The sequence below is a fragment of the Tachypleus tridentatus genome, chromosome 13 (genome assembly GCF_004210375.1).
Source record: "Tachypleus tridentatus isolate NWPU-2018 chromosome 13, ASM421037v1, whole genome shotgun sequence".
Taxonomy (NCBI): domain Eukaryota; kingdom Metazoa; phylum Arthropoda; class Merostomata; order Xiphosura; family Limulidae; genus Tachypleus; species Tachypleus tridentatus.
Window position 1 is genome coordinate 126,321,413 of NC_134837.1, and position 23,557 is coordinate 126,344,969.

At 33.0% G+C, this 23,557-nt stretch overlaps 1 protein-coding gene across 4 annotated transcripts in view; it reads left to right on the top strand.

Moving 5' to 3' along the window:
• Positions 1 to 23,557, top strand: part of LOC143240693 (kinesin-like protein KIF13A) — a 140,413-nt gene that overhangs the window by 83,393 nt on the left and 33,463 nt on the right. For all 4 annotated transcript variants that reach the window (XM_076483553.1, XM_076483554.1, XM_076483556.1 and 1 more), the window contains exons 12-21: positions 1,635 to 1,769; positions 2,209 to 2,348; positions 3,527 to 3,636; positions 5,890 to 6,030; positions 7,651 to 7,831; positions 12,626 to 12,788; positions 13,418 to 13,564; positions 16,108 to 16,254; positions 21,771 to 21,941; positions 22,666 to 22,839. In XM_076483553.1, coding sequence (XP_076339668.1) covers positions 1,635 to 1,769; positions 2,209 to 2,348; positions 3,527 to 3,636; positions 5,890 to 6,030; positions 7,651 to 7,831; positions 12,626 to 12,788; positions 13,418 to 13,564; positions 16,108 to 16,254; positions 21,771 to 21,941; positions 22,666 to 22,839 — 1,509 coding nt within the window. The remainder of the gene's footprint in view (positions 1 to 1,634; positions 1,770 to 2,208; positions 2,349 to 3,526; positions 3,637 to 5,889; positions 6,031 to 7,650; positions 7,832 to 12,625; positions 12,789 to 13,417; positions 13,565 to 16,107; positions 16,255 to 21,770; positions 21,942 to 22,665; positions 22,840 to 23,557) is intronic.

Below are 23,557 nucleotides of genomic sequence, written 5' to 3' on the forward strand. Positions count from 1 at the left end.
GCTTTTTTGTAACTTTATACCATTTCCAAAGAGAATAAGAATATAAACTACAGAAGGGAAAGAAGGTTGTCTTTTGTTAATGTTAATCTAACACACTTAGTCACCAATGTATTAAAAATGAATTGGTTGTGGGTATGCATGTTTAGAAACCCTTTAGTATAAAGTTCGTATTTTAAAATGAGTTTGCCTAATCAGTTACTTACCTTCCATTCATTTGGATGTTACTGAGATATGTTTGTCATTGTAGCTAATAATATATTCTCTGTAATGTGTTGAAAGGAGAGAATGAACCATTTGGTAATGTGAATATTTTATGTAAATTTATAATCGAAATTCTTGGAACTTTTTATTTATTGTTTTACTAGTTTCACTTGTCAGTTAATCATTTTGAGGTAGTTTACAGTGAATGAGAAAAATGGGATTGTTTATGCTAAGAAGTTTTAAATTACCAAAAATGAAAAAATCACTGAATGAAGACAAACCAGTGGGGCTTGTTGTACTTGATAGTTAACAGTAATGAACAGTAAGAAATTGGTTTGTTTGGTTTGTTTTCAGTTTTGCACAAACCTACACAAGGACTATCTGTGCTAGCCATCCCTAATTTAGTAGTATAACACTAGAGGAAAAGCAGCTAGTCATCACCACCCACTGCCAACTCTTGGGCTACTCTTATACTAACGAATAATGGAACTGACCATCACATTATATGCCACCACAGCTGAAAGGACAAACATGTTTGGTGCAACAGGGATTTGAACCCACGACCCTCAGATTACAAGTCGAACGCCTTAACCCTCCTGGCCATGCTGGGCAGTATTCATAAGAAATAAAGTTAAATTTTCAAATTCTCTTCAGAAGAGCAAAAAGTTGAAACCTTGTACAGGATTAATTGTCAATACAAAATGTGCATAAAAAATAAATACGTATTTTAAAGTGATACTAATCCTTACTTCAACACATTCTTCCTTTAGATACTGGTTGTGAAGTTGATTTGAAGTTAGAATTGAATCACATAAGTGTATTGATGAACTTACAGTTATATGAGTAATATCTCTAAACCTCAATGTAAGGTTAAGTATGGCCTAGTGGATAACATGCTAGAACGTGGATCCATCGTTTACTCTTTCTTACCACACAAAAAAAATCAAGATCCACACCTTTGGACCATGTTTTATTATAAGAACATCACAAGGCAGCAGTGGGTGGTGTTGACTAGCTGCCTTCCCTTCAGTCTGTCACTTCAAAATTAGGGATTGTTAGTGTTGCTAACATTCGAGTAACTTTCCACAAAATTCAGCAAATAAGTGTTAGGTCTCAAGGATGTTGTTTGTTAATAGTAATTAGAAATACAAATGTGAAACTTTGTATTAAAGTATTAGTTCATGAGGAAAAATCGTTTTTGTTTTTTTTAAGGTTTAATATGTAGATTGTTTAGAAAGAAAACACTTAAAATTGAAGCTTATTTCCTTTATTATCCAAATGTACTGGTTTATCCAAAACTTATTATTCATTTCAGCTGGCTGGTCTGCTAGATACAATTAGTTTGAAACTATTGTTCTATTATTTTAATCTAAAACAAATATTTTGTAAAGAAACAAAACAAAATTAATGTTCGTTTACTTTCACCCTGCTAGGAAAGACAACATGCATTAGAGAAAATGGGAATCTCTGTTCAGGCTTCAGGTATCAAAGTTGAAAAAGATAAGTACTACTTGGTGAACCTGAATGCTGACCCATCACTTAACGAACTTCTGGTGTATTATTTGAAGGTAAGCTGTGGTGTCAGTATTGTATTTAAATTAGTATACAAAAAAAAAAAGATATCTTAGCATTTGAATGTTTACAGAAGTTCAAAACTAGTAATGTGTACATTAGTGGGTTATAAGCACCTTAAAGATTAATGCATGTTTGTTTGATTTTCATTGCTACTGATGTTCTTGTGGCTGGAGTGACAAGTGTTAACGATTATTAAAACTCCAATCATAACATTATAGACTAGGCTTATTTGATTAGTTTAAACATTATTATTATTTAATTAATTTAAACATTATTATTATTTGATTAATTTAAACATTATTATTATTTGATTAATTTAAACATTATTATTATTTGATACCAATAGAAAAGGTTAGGTTTGTCTTAGCATTTGAAAGATATTTTAGGCATGTAATAAAATATTTTATCTTGGGGATGTGATAACTCTTACAGGATAAAACATTAGTAGGGCAACCTGATGCCCCTGTTGAACAAGACATCCAGCTATCAGGGTTAGGTATTATGCCAGAGCATTGTGTCATAATGATAGAGGACAGTCAGGAGGTTTTTCTCAGCCCAATGGAAGGAGCAAGGTTAGTCAATTAAAAATTACCCTAAGAGTTATTTGGCATGCCAGGTTTTCTGAACCTGTAGTAATAATGTGTTCAGATATCTTAGCAAATTAAAAAGAGTGTTTATTCTTGTACAAAAACAGTTTCCAAAACAAAGTCAGATTAATAAATGTACAGTTATTTAATGTGAATATTGGATTATTATGGGTATTTTGTACTATTAATGTTTTTGTTAATGTTGTTAGAAACATATATCATATTTTATTATACTTTTTATCATTTTAAAATATATTAAAAGAGTTTATATTTGCCAAAAAAATATATCTCACCCTCAGTTAATAATATGTATAATATTAGTACTGTGTAATGGGTCAACAAATGGCTGTACACATTTTATCATGTAGGAGCAGAAAAAGTCATAAAGTTACACTCACCAGTTTTGTCCTAAATCAAGGTATTTCAAAGACAATGCTAAAATGGTGACCATTCAACATAAAGTTGTAAACTCTTATGTGGTACATTAAATTCAAGACTCTTATTAACATGCAAAGCTAACTTCAACAAGTATACCTTACACAGGTACCATCAGCAATGCATTTAAGTATGGCCATAAGTGATCCAAGTACACAGTAGCACTTGATGACCTATTAAAGAAAAGATACTGTCACTTTAGTATCGGAGCCACTGGACTTGAATTTCTGGACGTACTGGAGAATTTCTTCTGTTGGACTTTAGAAACTGATTGTATAGTTGGCATTTGTTTTTTCCAGCTAAATATGGCAATCTGATGATTGCCTAAGAGAAGCAATTTAGTGTTTGAAAATTTATGAAGATATATACAGACTGGCAGCGAACTTGAATTTGAAAGTGGCTCTGTGGAGAAGATAAAAGTTATTAATATTTTAAAACTTGTACAGTCATTTGTTGATGTTCAGTATAACTCACATTTTTCATTATTTATTAGCATGTGTTAAAAGGAATGTTGCCTGTTAATTTCATTTTAATAATGTTATCATGAACGTATTGTCAGAAGTTGGAAACTGCTTTTTACTGTTAGAGTAAAATCTCTGATTTCTTTTCATTCTATTTCTTGTAATTTTAAAAAAAACTCATATTTGTAAAACAGTATGTCTGTAATCCTTCATTCAGTGTAAATGAAGATGTGGGTCAAAATACTTTTTTTATTTACTTTTTGGCAGGACCTGTGTGAATGGGTCTGTAATAACAACCAAAACACAGTTGAGGCATGGAGACAGAGTTTTGTGGGGAAATAACCATTTCTTTAGAGTCAATTGCCCTAAAGCTGCAAGTAAGCCTTATCATTCATGTATGTGTTAATTATGGCCAAACGTGTTGATAACGGTGAGAATAACCGAGTAATATTTCAGTGCATTGTAATCTGTGTATTCCGATTGATACTGCTAATTAGTTTTATTCAATTTGTTATACAGAATTAGTTTCAATTAGTTTGTTTTAGAATTTCGCACAAAGCTACTCGAGGGCTATCTGTGCTAGCTGTCCCTAATTTAGCAGTGTAAGACAAGAGGGAAGGCAGCTAGTCATCACCACCCACCACCAACTCTTGGGTTACTCTTGTGCCAATGAATAGTGTGATTGAAGTCACATTATAACGTCCCCACGGCTGGGAGGACGAGCATGTTTAGCATGACACGGGTGTGAACCCGCGACCCTCGGTTTACGAGTCGCACGTTTTACACGCTCAGCCATTCCAGGCCTGTTTCAATTAGTATCTAACTTGGTTTTTCGGTCTTACATATATAGTGTACTTGCTTTGGATTTGTTTATAGTTCATCACAAAGCAACGCAATGGCTATCTGTGCTCTGTTCACCACCAGTATCAAAAACGGGCTTCTAGCATTATAAGTCCACAGACATACCACTGCACCACTAGAGGGCATCATTATTATTTCACAGTTGTTAACAACTTCCTTTTCTCTCTTAAGATTTTCAAATCCGTTAATTTTTTGTTTTGTTTCTTCAAGTTTGAAGAGACATATATATTCCAGAGTTTTCTCTTTGATTAAACAGTATCTGCCATTGTATTCTTTTATTGTTTTATTTTCAAATATTGTTGATGATAATTTAAAAAAATAGTATTTTTAATGGGATAAAATGTTCTGTTGAAATGCATTTTTAGGACTAAAAATTATCATTTCTGCTAGGTATCACAGTTAAATGGAAAATATTTTGTGAAAGGTTTAAAGTGCTTCAAACTGAAGATTTACAGCTAATAATAACAAAATAAGCTTTTTGTGTGTGAAAAAGCTTTGATTAAAGCTTTTGATTAAAAATATTAATCAATCACATTTGTTTTTTTGAAATAAGTTTGTTTTCTTTCTTCTTATACATTAGGTTTATAACACAAAAACAGTGAGAGAGGATGTATTCTGTGTGAAATTAATTTTCTAATGTTACTCAAACATTCTGGAAGTTTTTAAGATATCTTTTCCTTTTTGTTTCATTACTCTTTTTTTTTTCTGAGGTTCTTCACTGAAATTATATCAGTTAGAAACTTTTGGTGCACATATGTACTATTGATAAATGTTACATAAAAGTTAAGAGTCTTAGCCATTAAAGTTAACAATGCTATTGTTAAATAGTTCTACAATGCAGTATCCAGTAAGTACATATTTCCACATGAGGCCTGGTGTGGTCTGGTAGTTATGATGCTTGATTTGCAGTCTTCAGGTAATGTGTTTGAATCAACATGGTCAAACATACTCCCTATTTCAGCTACTGAGCATTATATTGTCATTGGTAAAAGAATAACCTAAGAGTTGACAATGGTTGGTTTTAATTAACTGCCTTCTCTCTAGTCTATCACTTCTAAATTATAGACAGCTAGCTCTTTAATAGCAGCCCAGTATGACCAGGTGGTTAAGGAGCTTAACTCGTAATCCGAGGTACGTGAGTTTGAATCCCTGTCACACCAAATATGCTCACCCTTGGGGGCATTATAATGTTACAGTCAGTCCCACTATTTATTGGTAAAAGAGTACCTCAAGAGTTTGCAATGGGTTGTGATGACTAACTGCCTTCCCTCTAGTCTTACATTGCTAAATTAAGGATGGCTAGCACAGATAGCCCTCATGTAACTTTGCACAAAATTCAAAAACAAAAACAATAACTATTTAATAGCTTTGTGTGAAATTCTAAACAAACCACAAATTTCCCTTATGTTTACAGTGCAAGGTGTTTGTTAGTTCCATTGTTTTTCCACATTGTCTTTTGGAAAGATGAGTATTAATTAGATTTGAAACTTTATTTTGTTTTTCTGTACTTTTCTGTTTTATTTCTCTGGAAGAATGCACTTAATGCCAACAACACTGTAAAAGAGAAAAAAAAATGTAATTGGATCTTTTTTGGTTGAAATATAGAAAATTGGGCTGTTTCTTTGAACATTTTCCTTCATTTTAAAGTAAAATGCACTGTGAGATGTGCATTCCTTTAAATGAACCTGTGTTATTTTTTTAAAGCTAATTAAAGACCTTTCTTCTGGATATAAGGCATAGTTTAAATAATGTTACTTTCAAACCTCCAGCAGTTACTAGTCCCGATGAACCAGAGAGACCTATTGATTACGACTTTGCCCGAGAAGAACTTATGATGAAAGAGCTCAGCAACGACCCAATACAAACAGCTATGGAAGCATTAGAAAGACAGCACGAAGAAGATAAACATAGTAAGTCAATGAAGCTTTATGAAATATGTTGTATAATATAAATAGTGGGTAAGACATAGCTTGAGTATGGTTTAAATAACTTTATGTCTTTCTTAGCAGTAGTTTAGTGCAATACTTCAGCTTGTGGCACACTTTTAATGTTCCATACTTTTTGAGGCACGTAAAGAAGTCCATATCGCAGATCAAATGGCAGCTCCTGAATAAGATGATCAGAGAAAATAAATTAGATTTTAAAAATATATTAAGTTGGTAATAAGTTTACACCACTAAATAAAAATGTCTTTATAACTGCAAAAATTCTACAACATACCTTTTGAGAAACATGGGTTGGGAAGCACAAGTGGTATAAGGATCCATGTCTTAAACATTATAATAAATAAATGTAGGAATGTTTATTCTCAGGTGTTATTAAAGTTTAATAGTTATTAACACTTTCTTAGTATGTGTTTAAGTTGAGAATTTTTATATGGTTCCTCATGTCTAAAGTGAGCAGTCAGTTATTATGTAGTCAACTTGATACAAGTATACAGCAACATCAACCTTCTATTTGATGACATGGGTTTCAGTTTTGTTTCCTCAGAAAGCATTTTGTTTAAGGTTTTTATGTCTTTTTTCCTTGTTTTGTCCTACTTTCAAAATGTATATACAAGTAACATCTGCCATGGACAAGTTGGTGCAGAAGAGTTTTTAAAACACACTTTAGAGCTGTTTAGTTCTCTGATATTTGATTGGGCCCACCCTCTTCTCATGCAAAAATTAAAATTGTAGTAACTCTTTTACAAATTAAAAACTTTAAAGTGGAAATTTATTTAAAAAGTATTTTTGATTATTTAAGTTTATTGACCTCCATAGGAAAACATTGGATTTAGTGGATTTGGTGAATTAAATGTAACAGATGGCACCAGTTTCACCTTTGCAACTTGCACACAGCAAGTTGTATCGGTTTTAATCAATCACTGGTTATTAACCACGGTTGCCATGGTGTGATGTAATCACCTGTATATCTGTTTCAAAATCATATACTTGTGATCTACATATTTTATGAAAGCTTTTCTTTTTTATTTCTTGTTATTTTCAATTATATGAGCTGATTAGGTTTCTAGTTCAGTGGAGGCTCATGTAGAATGCAACACAGTTATGAAAGTTTAGCTTGTTGATTTGTTGCTAGAAGGAAAATAGATTGTGAACAGCTTGCGTGATGGTTAAGCCCTTTTTTTTTCTTCTTTTAAAATATTTTTCATAACTTGTGCTTACACGAAGTGGCAACAATTTTTTGTTTTTTTACAGATTATAAATTCTATTTTGAACTGTTTTTAGATAAAAACATAAATGTTTTTGTTGTTTATATCATAATTAAATATTTATTTGTTTTTTTGTCTAAGAAACATTTTGAATTCATTCTATTAAACAGAACAAAATATGTAAAGCATTATACTTTCATTATTTATTTAAAAGTATTGTGAACATTACTATATTAAAACATTTGTAGCCTAGTAGGTGGTGTTTTCTGTTTGTTCAGTTTTACATTAAAACATTGTTGTAAGTCCCATAATTCCAGACTATAATACGTTATTTTTAATGAATTTTTATTTATAAAAGATGGTCTTGTCTTACACATAGATGCTCTTCAAAAGCAGCGACAAATGTATGAGAAACAACTGCAGATGCTACGAAACCAGATGTCACCTAGTACACCGTATTCTCCTTACTCACCTTTTGATCCATTAGGGTTAGGTAAGATTACTCCTACTGGTTCCAGCTCCATTGTCCAGTCTAGAATGGAAAGATGGGCAAAAGAAAGGTAAAAAAAAATTATTAATCCCTTTTAATGATAGTACGTGTCTTTCAGTAATTAGTAGGAGGTGAAAGGGAAGATAAATCAACATGTGCAATTATTTAGTTAATTCTAGCTCAAAAAATAGAAAATAATAATTAGTTATCACTCTTCAGGAAAGTATCTTCAAGTCTTGAGTAAATTATGTATATACATTTGGTTTGCTGAATTTTTTGCAATTTTTTAAGGAAAGCTTTTTTTTCATTTGTCCTAGAAACTTTTCTCACCATCATTATTATCTTTAATTTAAAAAGGAAATGAATAATTTATTTTCTAACTACAGTCTTGGTTATCATTAGTGTGTTAGTATTCAGTAAACATTGAACTCTCATTATCTAAAGACTAAATGTCCTTTACAGTACTTCCCTACATTTGCAAGACTAGCTACTTTTGTTTATTGCTGCCATCTATGTGCAATATTTTTTGTTAGAAGTACCATAAGTCTTCAGAGTTTATCTGTTGGAATCTGATACCAATGTGTGTCTTGTGCAAATCATCATGTATTGCTTCTCACCCAGTAGGAGCACAGTACACTCACTGATGCTTCTGACTCCATCTATGCACCTCACCAAACTGTCACTTCTTGGTTGGCAGCACTTCCATGTGGACATCTTTGTTTTATTGGTGTTTTAGATTAAGTTAGTTCTCAAAGTGGTTTAAATTAGCATAGTCAGTTTTGTTTTTTAAAACATTCAAATTCAATTAGTTCCATTTCTTTGTTACTTCACTTGCTTTTGTCAGCTGATGCAGGCCAAGTGGTTAAGGCACTCGATTCATAACTTGAGGGTCGTGGGTTCGAATCCCTGTCACACCAAACATACTCGCCATTTCAGCCATGGGGTGTTATAATGTGATGGTCAATCCCACTATTCATTGATAAAAGAGTAGCCCAAGAGTTAGCAGTGGGTGGTGATGACTAGCTGCCTTTTTTGTAGTCTTACACTGCTAAATTAGGGACAGCTAACACAGACAACGCTCATGTAGCTTTGCAGGAAATTTTGAAAAACAAACAAACAAACAACCAATGCAACATTAATTCTTCACCATTTCAGGTGCTGGCAACTGTGTTGGGAGATTTATTTATATTTAATTGTAAAGAGATTGAACATTATGTGTGTTAACCTCCATATTCAGACATTCCCCCACTTCCTCTTGAAATTGATATGTCTTCCCACACCCTTGCTCCTGTGTCTTATGACCTGCATCCTTCATTCCTGCATGAATATACTTTCCAGTCCTGTTTGGTTTTCCCCCATTCTCCAGCATTCAAGTTTGTGCTGAGTACCCCACTTGTCAGTTGAATGATGGTCTTGATATGTTTCATCCCCCATGGGCTTTGGATCAGTCTGCCATTGCGTATCATAGGGTTGAGTGTCCGTATCTCAACTGACAACTTTTGGCTCTGTTTTTATCTGTTGGGGATAGGCCCTGAAATTTTCTTTAGTCTCATCCATGCCCAATTTTCCCACCTCCATCTTACCCTCATGACTCTTTTGTGGTACCTTTTCACAATCCATTCCCAGTCAAAGGCTCTTCACAGAAATCCTGAAGGATTATTTTGGGACATGCTTTCCCATCTCATATTGGCTCATTTGTTAACATTTGGCTTTACAAACATGGTTCATCTGTTGTTGGGATCTTTTAGATCATGATACTGTTTCATCTTAAAGCCTTTTACCTTTTCCTTTTCTCCTAGGTTGGTGTTTGACTCCATTTTTAAGACTTTTCATCTTTGATACAGTCTTAGAGTCTCTCTGTCCAGCAACAGTCTACTTTTTCCCATGTGGTCAGCTTGTTTATCTCAGTCAGAGCCAAGTATGGCACTAGTTTCAGTGTTTTCCATCCTTTCCAGTCTATACCTGTTCCTCCTTCTTACAGTGCCACACCTTACTGTTGTTCTGGACAATGTACAATATGCTGCAGAGTTCCAGTAACTACATGTTGATTTCATGTTTGATAGGAGTTTGACTTGTGGCTTTTGTTCATCAGTGGCATTCTTTCATCACCTTTGATTTGGTTCTTCAGGTTTTGTCAGAAAGCCTTGAAATTCCATTTCTTGTCCTAAGTACCTGTTTCCTTCCTTTCTCCTAAAGATCCCACAACTTGTCAACATCTATCAGAGGAAATACAGATTCTCGTTACCCAACGTGCCATTGAACTTGTTCCACATCATTCACTGGGTTTTACTCCTGTTTGTTTGTGGTTCCTGAGAAGACTAGGGACTGGAGGCAGTCATCAGTTTGTCCTGCCTCATTTAATTTGTTCTCCTCCTGTCTTTCACCATAGAATCCTACCTCACACTCTTTGGTGAGCATTTTCTCATGATTTATGGAATACCCACTATTAAAGATTTCAATGCTTATCTGCATATTCCTGTCTCGGAAGGATCTCGTCCTTATTGTCTATTTGTCCATTGAGGGGTACAGTATTTTTCTTATCTATGCCACTCTGTGCCAGGTCCTTCTGATTACTCCCTGCATGCCGGCTCAGCCATGGTTTCCTTGTTTACTCCAACTATAATTATTCTCTCCTATGTGCCTTCCCTTATTATCCAATTTCTTTTGTTATCCCTAATCACCATTTATGCATCCTGCACTTCATGCCATCCATGTTAAAACCTGGCTTTGTCTGGTACTTGGATGAAGATCTCTTGCCAAGGACCAGACAAAGCCAAAGTGGTCCAGCATCACTTGACACAGATATTCTTTAAATTCACACTGTATGCCTGTTGGCTACTACTTTCCTTTCCATGGCTTGACATACTTACCTTTGAGATGGGGTTTTTCACAAGATCACTTATAGGTGAATAACCTCACAATGTTTGTTTCATATATTGGCCCATTTCAAACTGAACCATCCACGGACTTCATGGGTAAGGCAGGTGAGGGATAGCTGCTCATCACTGCCATGCTTCAATTGAATAAATCAGTATGGTCTTCTTTTTCAAATAGGGTTTCATGATCACCCATTGAACTGTTTCAAGTGTCAACATTCCTCCTGACTCTTCAATGCATTCTCAACTCCCCTTTTCTTCTAGTGGAATATATGAGTTGTTATTAATTATCCATTTGAAGCTGCTGGAGTGATTGATCTTGGAGGCATCCTACAGGATGGTTTCCACATAAAATGCTATAACAATTGAGTTCAGTGTTGGACAGTAGTGTTCTGTTGATGTAGATGATATAATATCCTCTGATTTGCAATTAATCATACAACAGAGTGAGACATCAAAATGCAGTTCACTATTTGGATTGGAAGTCCCTATCCTACCCTGGCATGGATGTCAGTACCCTACAGGCTGGTTTTGGATTTGAAGTAAATCAATCAACACAAGTCCTCACACAGGTTTTCGATTGTCTGTCTTTCTTCTTCTGTGTTGTGTATCACAGCACAGATATGTGAGACTGTTCCATCTCTATTCTTGGCTCTTTCTCTTGTTCTTTGTTATTACATGGATGTTATCATCCTTTACATAATCTTAACTTGTCTCATGGTTGTAGGAGTTAATTCCATATGATGGACTTCCTTTTGCTACCAGATGTCAAATGTCAAATTCTTGTATCAGTAGCTCAGAGTTACTCCTGTGTCATATCCAGGAATCAGAGTAGTTCTCATTTCCCCAATTCTTAGGTTTGAGGTGAAGAAGGTATGATCCTTGTCCAATGCTCCAACAAATGTCAGTAACCAACGAAGATGTTTTGGATGTAATTGGCTTATTGTACAGTCTGCCAAGCCCTAATCATTCTATAACATTTTAAACATCCCTGCCTACTCACTTTTCTTATTGTGGAATTGAGTTGCAATGTCTTACTCTGGTTAGGAACACTTTCCTGATGCATTCTCTCAATTTGGATGTGCTCCTCTCATTTTCTGGTCATATTTCTTACTTATTACACAAATAGGCAAAGAGTATATTTGGATCAGAAGTGGTGCAGTTCCTCTCTTTGAATTTGACACTCCCATCTGAAGAGGTATCTTTCATATGCTTTTAAGGGGTAAATCTGTTCTTGTCTTCCACAAGTCCCTCCTCCTAATCAGTGTGGGATTCTAGCAAATCGTGTAAGAGGAAGAAAGTTATAATTTTCTTACACTGAAAATGTATTTCTGATAGGTACTTACCTCTTCTCACCCTTCCTACCCACTCGTTTCTGGTGCTTCCATCAGGTATCAAACTTCAAAGTGATAATTTGGTAAAAGTGCATAGAGGGAGTCACATAAGTATACTATGCACTTGTTGTTGGAGAATTAACATGTGATGATTTGCATGAAAGACTGTTGGAATAATTTTATTCCAGTAGAGGAGCTCTAAAGGCTTGTGGTATGTCTAACAAAAAATACTGCATATAGAGGGCAGCACTAAACAAGAATAGCAAATCTTGTGAGATGGGAGACATACTTCTTGGAAATACATTTTCCATATAGGAAAATTATAACTTTGTATCATTCTCTGTTTTTTATGAAACTAAACTTTACCATAATCCTTTAATGGTCCCTTAACATAATACATTTGTAACAATACTTTGTCCAAAACTAAACATTCTTGGTAGTGTAAGAATGTTAGAAAGACAGTTTAGTCAAACAGTCATAAAAACAAAACATTCTGCAAGGTTTTATTATAATGGAATAGTGTTATAAGATAATTTTTTTACTTTTTATGTTCAAGTGTATGTTAGTCTATGCATATTGTAGTATCATAAAAATATTTGTTACATTTAACAATTGTGTGTTTTAAATAGCAAATTCATTTTGCTTTATTTATAGGGATGAAGTTTTCAAATTAAGTTTGGCCAAGCTTAGAGAAGACATTGTTAAGGCCAATTCTTTGGTTAGAGAAGCTAATTTTTTAGCACTGGAAATGGAAAAAAAGACAGAGTTCAAAGTTACCCTTCAGATCCCGGCAGCAAATCTCAGTCCTAATCGTAAGGTAAGAATGTTTTTTTGTTTTTTTTTTTTTTTGTTTCTTTAAATTGTTTTTAGTCCTAATTGTAAGGTAGGGATGTTTCTTTTGCCTCTTTAAATTATTTTTAATCAAATTGGGTAAATAATTCAAATTCTAAATCTAAAATCTAGGAAAGTGTTTTACTAACTAAATCTTGTTGAGTTGTTTATTTGTTAATTTGGACAGTGTTGAATCTAGCAGTGGCCAACTAGACTAATGAGACAAAGTGTATAGAAGTATTTGGACCAGTTGTGAATGACAGGATGCTTTTGTTGTTATTTAAATTAAAAGACATTCCATGCAAACATTTTGGCAGAACAAATCAACACAGGAAACTTGAGATAACTTTCCTTAGAGTTTTTTTTTGTGTGTGTGTGCACAAGTACAACTATTGTATTTAAGGATTTTTTTTAAATTTTAGTACGTAAATTTTGCATATAACTTGGTATCAGGATGGTCATTATTATTAATTGAGATTTACTTTATGTGGACATTTAAACTTGAGAAAATATCTAAGTTGAATGCATTGGTTTTTCTAAAGATTAAGGCAATCCTTATTTTATTAGAACCATTGTTGATGAATAGTGTGATAATACTTTTTTTTTTTTACATAGCGGGGAGCTTTTGTGAGTGAACCAGCTATTCTGGTGAAAAGAATCAATAAATGGAACCAGATATGGTCAATGGAGAAGCTAGAAAACAAGTTAATAGACATGAGAGACATGTACGAAGAAAGCAAAGAAAAAGATAAACCCTTAAAGGTTAGAAACTAAAGTCTTGGATCATTAACTTTACCAACACTGCCTAGGCCTATCTGACCAAACTCATAACCATTTGTACTCATTACAGTTTATATTACTAGTAACTTCTAATGTATTAAGTGTAGCTTCATAAAATTTGGTAGACTTGTGGTAAAAGTTACAAGGCTTTTGTACACAAAAAATCAAATTTTTTAATGAAGTATTTTTTATTAATATTTGTTCCTGAATTTGTCAATTCGTTTTTAACTAATATGAGAGCAAACTGATTTTTCATTTTGAGATTAAAAATACTTTTCTTTGTCTCAATAATCTCATATTTTACTTGTATAACCTCCTGAACCTCTTAAATGAATATATAACTTTTTTTCAGTAAAACTTTATATTTTATCTGTTATTACATTTATTACTTGATTTTTCAGCCTATAGAAAACTCTTTAAATAAAATGAAAAGAAAAATTGTAAAATCAGAAATAAAATGAGCAACTCTGTCCTCTTTTCTTTATTATTAATCATAAGGTTTCAAAATACATACCCTGAGAGTTTCAACTGTTACATCTATCCCATAAATTTTCTGTGTTTATTTTACTCTCAACATCTAAAGTTAAACAAACTGTAAATAAAGCTGAAATCACTGACCATCTTAGATATTAGCTCTTTGCACGCACCATAATAAGACACCCTTGAGAGCAAGAATGCACAAGCATAATATATATTCGTACATGCCTTTGCTTCAAGAACACAATATTGGATTAAGCGACTTATGTTTCCCACAATACTTACAAAAGAAATTTCCAAGGGTAATGAAATTGCAATTATAATGTGTGAAAATATTTATTATATGGTTCAAAGTTGTGCTGTTTCAATAAACACTGTAGGTTCTGAGCCTCACTGATCCATTTACATCACAGGTGTTTCAATACTTCAGCTCATCTGTTTGATATTTGCCAAATTCCTCAGCATATGTGTATGGTGTTATTTGGGCACTTACTTATAAAAGTTACTACCCTCTTCTTAAAATGTAGAAAGTGAATGAGAAAAACATTGATTTTGAGTATGTATTTGTGTAACAAAATTCTGCACTTGGCATTACATACTATCCTAAGCCTTGGTTAGACTTGAGGGGTGAGTGTGTAGAGATAATAATTTTTGTAGGCTTCAAACATTAACATTTGAAAAATAAAAAAATATTAAATTACTGTATTAGTATCCTCAAAATTCCTGTTATTTAGTATAGTCTTTAAGTAAAGTATATGTGGATTAAAAAACAATTGCATTCCTATTAAGAGAAACAATTTATTGATCACACATCTACAGTTTTGGCAAAATTCTTTTTTTTTACCTTCAAGTCACTTATAAACAACTGTCAGAATTATGTAGGAGAGAAAATTTTCTTTCTATTGGTTATAAACTTAAGCTACTTATTAGCAGGTGGTACGAGTTAAGAACTTTCATATGATTGGTTTGAAAGACAGATCCACTCTAGTATATTTGCTAAATATATTGATATCTCAGCAAATCATAGAGGTGGGAGGTTCTTATTATATTTTGCTTGTCTATATCTCAAATTAAAATTTTTAATTCATTAGATACATGTTGTATGGTGGGCATAATAAAATGGAAACTGAGCAGTAAGACAATTGGATGTGTTAGGTGACAGAAACTGAGACTTAAGTTTTTTTTTACATTTCCTTTTAAATTAGGAAATTAAAACATATATAATTTTAAAATCTAAATTATAAACTGATGTAAGTAGTATAAATGTTATTCAGTAATATGTTTTAAAATAACGCTCCAAACATTGTGACACTTGCACTTTAACCTACAGGGGTGAAAGCTTTAATTCTTATTTTCTTTGAAAATTGTTTTCCTGAGAGTCCTTGTTTGCGTTTTTGTTGCATATGCAATGTAGTCAAAGTCCCACACCCAAACTTTCAAGCAAGATAGTATTTTTTTTACAAGTTTCATACGTTTCTTTACCCTAAAATCATGTTCTTTTCTCACCAGCCCTTTCTTGCTAATTATTCTTAGCTTACAAATTATGCCAGAAGATTCTCTGAGTTTCAAAATAGTTTTGTCTTCAAAGTGGGTTTAAATCGGTAGAATTTTGAAACAATATTTAATTGATACAAATTTTGATCTGTTTTGTCTGTTACAGACTTCATATAAAGATCTGTAACACAAGTTGGAAATGTGTTTAAAAGAATTTGAAAGAAATAAGTGAAACAAGTATATTTGAATGAACAGTAGTCTAGGATTAGAATGGCTTAACTGTTTCAAACAGCTGTGATAGCATAGTTTATTGTAGAGAAACAAAACAAATTGATATAATATTGATGAGCAAAAGTGTACCACATTAATTAATGTATTATCTGAAAAGAAATTAAACTACTAAATGAAGATTGTCCTTTTCCATTATAGTTATTTGATGTTCTAGTTGAAAATGAGTTTGTATTTTCAAATTCCACTAGTTTAATAAAATGTAATTACATGCTAGATTTGTTCAGCTTTTATTTCAAACCAATGTTTCTCTGTGAAATCTGTAGGATGCAGTCCTTCCTAAAAGAATAGACCCATTCTATGAAACTCAGGAAAACCACAATCTTATTGGTGTGGGGAATGTATTTTTGGAAGTCCTGTTCCATGATGTTTTGTTGAATTACCACGTTCCAATCATCAGCCAACAGGGGGAGGTAACTTAAAAATATTTCATAATATTTGGTTTCTCAAGTCAAACAAAAGCAAAAAAAAAGTTAGGTAATGAAAATTAATGACTGAATATTAAATTGATAATTTAATATTTTTGTTTTAAACTACACAACTGTACTTCGATTTTAATTATGAAATTAAAAAATACAATAATTTGTTTTTTACAGTTGTAGAATCAGAAAATATTATGAATGATGTATTTTACCTCCATTTTAATCAGAATTAGTGTCTCCATTATTGTACTTGATATATTTTAAAGTTAAAAGATTTAAAAATGTTAATGATAGCTAATCCAAATATAGGATTGCCATAGACAAAATTTTTTCCTTGCAAATAAAACTATGGAGAAAATAAATTTAAGTTAAAAATTCTTACGTTAACCATTTTAAACCATTTCTTTAGTGTTCAGTGTTCAGTCTGAGGGGTTATAACATCAAAACTGATATTTGAAAGCCATGCTGGCAAATTATAGGTAGCCCATTGTGTAGCTTAATGCTTAACAACAAATAACTCTTGTCAGTTGACTTCCCAAACTACTTGTGAAAATTATTTTTCTTGATTCTGAATTAAAAAGCTTACAAACTACATTTCTGTTTTAGCTATCAGCCGTCACACGAAACATGCTTTCCTTTTTAGCCTTCTGGACATTATAATGTGAAGGTCAATCCCACTATTCCTTGGTAAAAGAGTAGCCCAAGAGTTGGCAGTGGGTGGTGATGACTAGCCACCTTCTCTTTAGTTTTACACTGCTAAATTAGGGATGGTTAGCTCAGATAACCATTGTATAACTTTGCTCAAAATTCAAAAGAAACCAAACCAAACTTAGCTGTCAAACGTTTTTCTTTAAAAAAATTAAATACTAAAGCTTTAGATTATTAACATAAAATAAATTGTTTTCAATATTTATATTTATTCTTCTGAGTTTTTTCATTCACTCTTCATAGAAGTTTTTTTTGTCATGACATTACTGTCTTGTCAGAGTGTTAAAAGCATGTTGAATTGTGTATGAATGTAAAAGTTATTTAATGCTGTTGCCAAATAGTTGGATTACTTGAGGTATTCCTTGGGTAAGATCACAAGCTAGATTTATTACTAACATTAGTAATTAATTTTGTTATGAGGTTGCTTATTATTAATATTAAAATGTCTTTTATACATAAATATGCACCACAGAAATCAATTAGGTTTTGTACAGTTTTCTTTTTCTTCAGTTTGTGTTCAGAAATATACTGTTGACTTAACAATGGTGTAGAAAATGGTAAAATTCCACTATGGTACATTACTTCCACTCACATAAATATTCACATTTAGTGCTGTCCTCTATATGCAAAAAATTTGAACATGCTACAAGCCTTTACACTTCCATCCATCTGGAATGACTACATTCAAATGCTTTTCACATGCCAATAATCATTTAAAACCCTCCACCAGTAAGAGTGTGACATATCATTCTATTCACTATTCAGTGGCCTGGCATGGCCAAGCGCGTAAGGCATGCGACTCGTGATCCGAGGGTTGCGGGTTCACGCCCGTGTCGCGCTAAATGTGCTCGCCCTCTCAGCCGTGGGGATGTATAATGTGACGGTCAATCCCACTTTTCGTTGGTAAAAGAGTAGCCCAAGATTTGGCGGTGGGTGGTGATGACTAGCTGCCTTCCCTCTAGTCTTACACTGCTAAATTAGGGATGGCTAGCACAGATAGCCCTCGAGTAGCTTTGTGCGAAATTCCAAAACAAACAAACAAACAGACACTATTCAGTTATACCAAGTTGTCACTTTCATTTGGCAGTGTTATAATACTTAGTTTGTGCTCTCCTCATATGTTTTATTTAACAATTTTTTTACATCTTTGTGTTAATTTCTCTCAGTAAGTTTGCTTTTTATTACACAGTAGTGATATTTGTAACTTATTGAGTTATTCCGAAGTTGATTTATTTTGTATTTTTACCCTGTTACAAAATTACTATTTCATTACAAAAACGTTTTATTTGTTTTTGCCAACACATTTGAGATTGGAAATTTTTGCACAATTATGAATTTTCAGAAGTTATATGTTCTATTAGCACATCAAGTCGTGGTACTCAGCAGTAAGATTTTTGGCTTTATCTCATTGAAAGATTGATCATCCAATGAACTGATTTTTGTCAGACCTCATCTTAAGTTTAGGGATTCACATACATGGAATATAGTCTGCCAACTTTGGAAATGTAAGATGTTTTACTGTTTTGGTTTTGGATAATTTTATTGTTAATTTGCGAAAGTATCCAGCTCCACATATGTTGTTAGGCTGATAGTTTGTATTCTGAGTCTATTTTAGGATAAAAATATGACTTGTATACTTTTGTTGCTAAGCAACATGACATAAAAGCCAGTGTTGGAAGGCATTGGAACCAAATCACACTGGCTTTACATTGTATTAGAAGTTGTTATTATAAGGAACCACTTCTTTTCTGTGTGGTTTTCCTGAGTTTTCCTCATTAAAAAAAGACACCCAGTTGAGCCCATACTTAGATAAGTAATAATACCCAGTTGCACACCTTTATGGAGCTATGAAGATCACACTACATACACATTAAAATGTGAATGCTTGCATGCACATGTGAGTGTTTATCTGCTTATGATTGTTATTTGGATTTTTGATAACATGGCATGTGGACAAGTAATAATTTCAAGGTGCACACCCTCATGGTCCACTTAGTTTATGTACAAAATTTTAGGTCTTTGTCCTCTTGGAGCAATGGCAGTCACATACAGGTCCACAGACATGCCTTTTTCTTATTGCAGATATTGTTATCTGTAGTTATTTGTTTCATGCAATAAGTTTCACTAGATTGATCAATGCTTAAATTCAAGTTCAGGTTAGCCATCAGTCTTGGTTGTATCTTTTCTCCTATACCACTCATTTAGGCTTACCATGGTCTTTATTATTTTAGGATTACATGTAATTTGTCTTACTGGTATATCAATCATTAGTTTAACTATATTGTTGTTTCTTCCACTAAATCATGTCGTATACATAGGTTATTGTTATTACACACTTACATATTTTATACAGTTACATCTATTTCATCCTTTATCCTATTCACTTTGTTTGTAACCCTTGAGACTGAATCCACACATACTTCTACCAATATTGTACATATTTATTGTCAGGTTAAGATTATTTAGTGCTTAGTGACATTCTTTGTTCTGTACTGTTTGAGTAGGCTTAATAAGTTTGTTACTTTCAATTTACCAGTGGTTTCTTTTATGGGTTCATCGATATTTAGGTTAAATATTTTCAACACACAACATCTTGTACAAATATTTATTTCACTGTAGAGTTTCTTAATTTTTCCACTATATCAACAATTTCATTGTCATCTTTTTTTTTTTTGTAGTTTACACTTCTTATCATTCATTATTTTTTTTATTTGCAATGTATATTTCTTACTGCTAATTTATTTATGAGGACCCAAGGGTGTTTGGGTCCAACCTACTTGCTCTCATTATTGCCTTCCTTCCTCATATAATGGCTGCACTGACTTTTCAGTGACCTATATTTTGTCAGTTTTCCTTTACTCTACTTTGTTGTCTGTGGTTTATTCCCATACCCATGGGTTTGGATTGTGATTTAATTGACCTTTTATTTCTTGCCTCCTTCTTTCCATCATTACTTCCTAATGTCTTCACCCTGATCACATACCTTCTCTTTTCTCTGCATGTCTACTCTGCCGTCTGTTGGAGGTACTTTATGTGTTGAGCACTGGGTTTACATCTCATACTTTCAACTTGCATTCTCTACTTTGGCTAGCTGTTTATTCCTTGTTTGGGGTACTGTCATCCACCTGTTGCCATACTTCATTTTTTTTTATGAAACTGTGGCTAGGTAAGTTACCTTTTAATATATATATAGCTCTTATATTTCTGGAACATGTTCCTGTTTATTTTTTATAGATCCTACTGTGTGACAAGTGATGCCTGTCCATGTGTATTTAAACCATTAAAAGCCACACTGTAAGACCATGATGACTTAATAATTATAATTTAATGGCTATGCCACATACACTGTGGAGATGGGGTGTTTCATAAGGTCACTTGTTGGTTTATCTTTGTGATATGTTTGATTCATTAGTTTGCTTGTTCCAGACTGTACTCACTCATGGACTACATAGGTAAAACTGAAGGAGATAACTGCCCATCCCAGCCATGCCTTTATTGAATAAATTGGTATGGTCTGTTTTTTAAATAAGGTTTTGTGGTCACCCATTGTCTCGTGTGTTGTGATTCCTCCAGACACTCCACTGCTCTTTCTTATCCCCTTTTCTACTATTAGAGTTTGAGAGTCATTACCACCTTCCAGTTTCAAACCATAGGGTGGCAAATTATGGAGGCAACCTTCTGAATGTTATAATGAAATACAAGAACTATATATATAAATGATTATAAAACCATTTAGTTGAGAGTAGGGCAGCAGTGCTATGGTTATGATGATGTGAAATCATCTTCTGTTTAACCTGGGAATGACCCTTGAAGATTACAGTTCTCCCCTACAGTTGGGATTCCACATCCTACTCCCACATGGATGTTGGTTTCCAGTGGCTGGGTTTTAGATCTAGAGCTAAATCAATCAACACAAGTCCTCACAGATCTATTACAGATGTCTCTTTTCACTTATTCATTTTTACTTCTTTTTGTTTTTTACTCCATCCATGTTGTGGGTCATGGTGGATATGTTTGCAGATTACTACACTTCTTCCTCTTCTGCCATCCCTTGATGAATATTATTCAGAGGATGTTCTTGTGCTTGGAGTGGTTGTTGTCATTATATCTTTGAGTGAAATGGTTAACATTACACAGAGATCTTTTTGATGACAGATTAAGTTTAAAAGGTATTGTATGGTTCATATCACTGTCCTGTCTCAGTTCTCTCCAACTTGGATATGCTATTTCATCTTTCCACTTGTATATGTAACTTTTTTCCACAATGAGCGAAGAGTATAACTGATTCAAAAGTGGTGTGGTCTCCCACGTATGATCTTCAGCTTAAGAGATTTCCTTTTGAGGAGTGTTGTTTGGATGCTTTCAAGGAGTGCTTCTTTCTTTCCCTCGCAATAATTGTTCCACCCATTCAATATGAGATTCTAACTATTTATGTGAGTGGAGATAGTGTACCATATCAAAAGTTATGATTTTTCTTATACCCTCACACTTTCTGTCCTTCCTCCCCACTTAAAATTGGTGTTCCAGTTTCTGCCAATACTCAAAGTGATAGTTCAGTAGAATTGAATAGAGGGAGTTAACAAGCATCAAGACAGTACGTCTCACTGTTATTGGTGGAGGGTTGTTTCATGATAATTTCCATATAAGATGTGTTGGAATTAGTCATTCCAGATGGTTGGTAATTTAAATGCTTATGGATAGAGAGCAGCACTGAATGAGAATAGCTATTTATATTAGGGGAGGTAAGTACCTATACATTTCCTGTATAGGAAAATTATAACTTTCTCACTTTGTCTTAGGTTGCTGGACGACTCCACGTTCAGATTGGCAGGGTAGCAGGTTCTATACCAGAAAGGATAGGAGATGCTGGGTGGTCAGACAGAGACAGTGTCAGGGGGTCCTTGTTGGACGTAAGTACAATCAGTGAAGATGGGGAGGACTTCTCAACAAAAAGACAGATTGTTGTCAAAGTGAGTTTGAAATTTATATCACTGTCAATCTTTACTGTATACAAAGGTAGATATATTTAACCTTCTGTTCTCCTTGTTTTCAGAAAGCTAGATGCTTTGGATTACATTTAAAAGCCAAATAAAATGTTAGTCTTATATGATTGTTAGCTATTTTGCTCCATATTTCAGAACCTCTTGTTTCATTTATTACCATGCTTAAAATTATACCATTAGTATAAGGCATTATATACCATGATGATTCATATATTCTGAATAACTGATAAAAATAGCACTTTGACTGAGGCTTTTAGCATGTAGTTGAAATGTCATTATTGTTATTATTGGAAATCTACAGCTTTTTAATGAGTTATTAACATACTTTATTATGATGCAATGTCTCACAGAGTTGATCAGTACATCATTAACAGAAGGTATTGTACATCATGGTAATTGTAAATAGCTGATATAAGTGGAATTTTGATTTGGTGCACAGTCAAAATGCTGTTTTGCTCTTTCTCATTGGAAGCCCATAGTGTAAAACAAGTAAAATCCTATTTAGAAATATCTGCAAAAAGATTAACAGTATTATTGTGATGTAATTTTTTCTTTTGCTCCTTATACTTCATTCTATATGTACTATATGTTTTTCTCTGTTAAATAAATCAACTATATTTTAACAAATTTATCATATAATATGTTTTAATATTTTTAAGTACATTGTTTTCTCCTATCTATAATTAATTAGGTAGCCATTAAATCAGCATCTGGACTTCCACCCTCGCTGTCCAACTTTGTTTTTTGTCAGTATACTTTCTGGGGTCATCATGACTCTATTGTTGTACCTCCTGTAGTAAACCCTGATCAACCCATTGCCCGTAAAGGCAGGGACAAAATGATGTTCTTATTTGACCACGAAAAGGTAATGATAAATGTTTCCATTGCATTACATTTTGTGGTTTTGTAGTAATGGACATTTTTAATAATTCTTTAATCCAACTGTAAACAAATTTTACTGTGTTATTTTGTATTGAGGTTTATTTTTTACTTATTCATGCCACTGTATGGGAAGATAGTTTTATTTATTTTTTCATAATAATTTCAAGCTAAATATGAATCCATGATCAGACTATTTTTATTAGTCTTTAACTTAATGTATTATTTTTTTAGACCATTTAGAGTCTTGAGACTACTTTTTTAATTTATGGTTTCAGTTTTTAACCTCTTTATTTAGTAGTAAGAATATTGCTTAGAATAGTAATAATAATAATAGCTAATTTTGACTAAAAGTTACGTATAAAAAGTTTGATCTCTGTAAATTTATCCGTGAGTGATCTTTTGATTACCTTAATAATTAGTAATTTAATAAACTGGGAAAAAAAAGTCACTTTGGGATTTTTCAAATTTTACTCTCTAAGAAACAGTTTTTTTAGTTTTGTTTATGGTTTTATTCTTGTAATATTGGTTTATTTTTATTAACACCATTTAGTACTGTTATCATGACAGGAGTTTACAATCAACGTAACAGAAGAGTTTTTTGAACACTGTGTTGAAGGAGCTTTGTCCATAGAAGTATGGGGTCTGGAAAAAAAAGTCACTTTGGGATTTTTCAAATTTTACTCTCTAAGAAACAGTTTTTT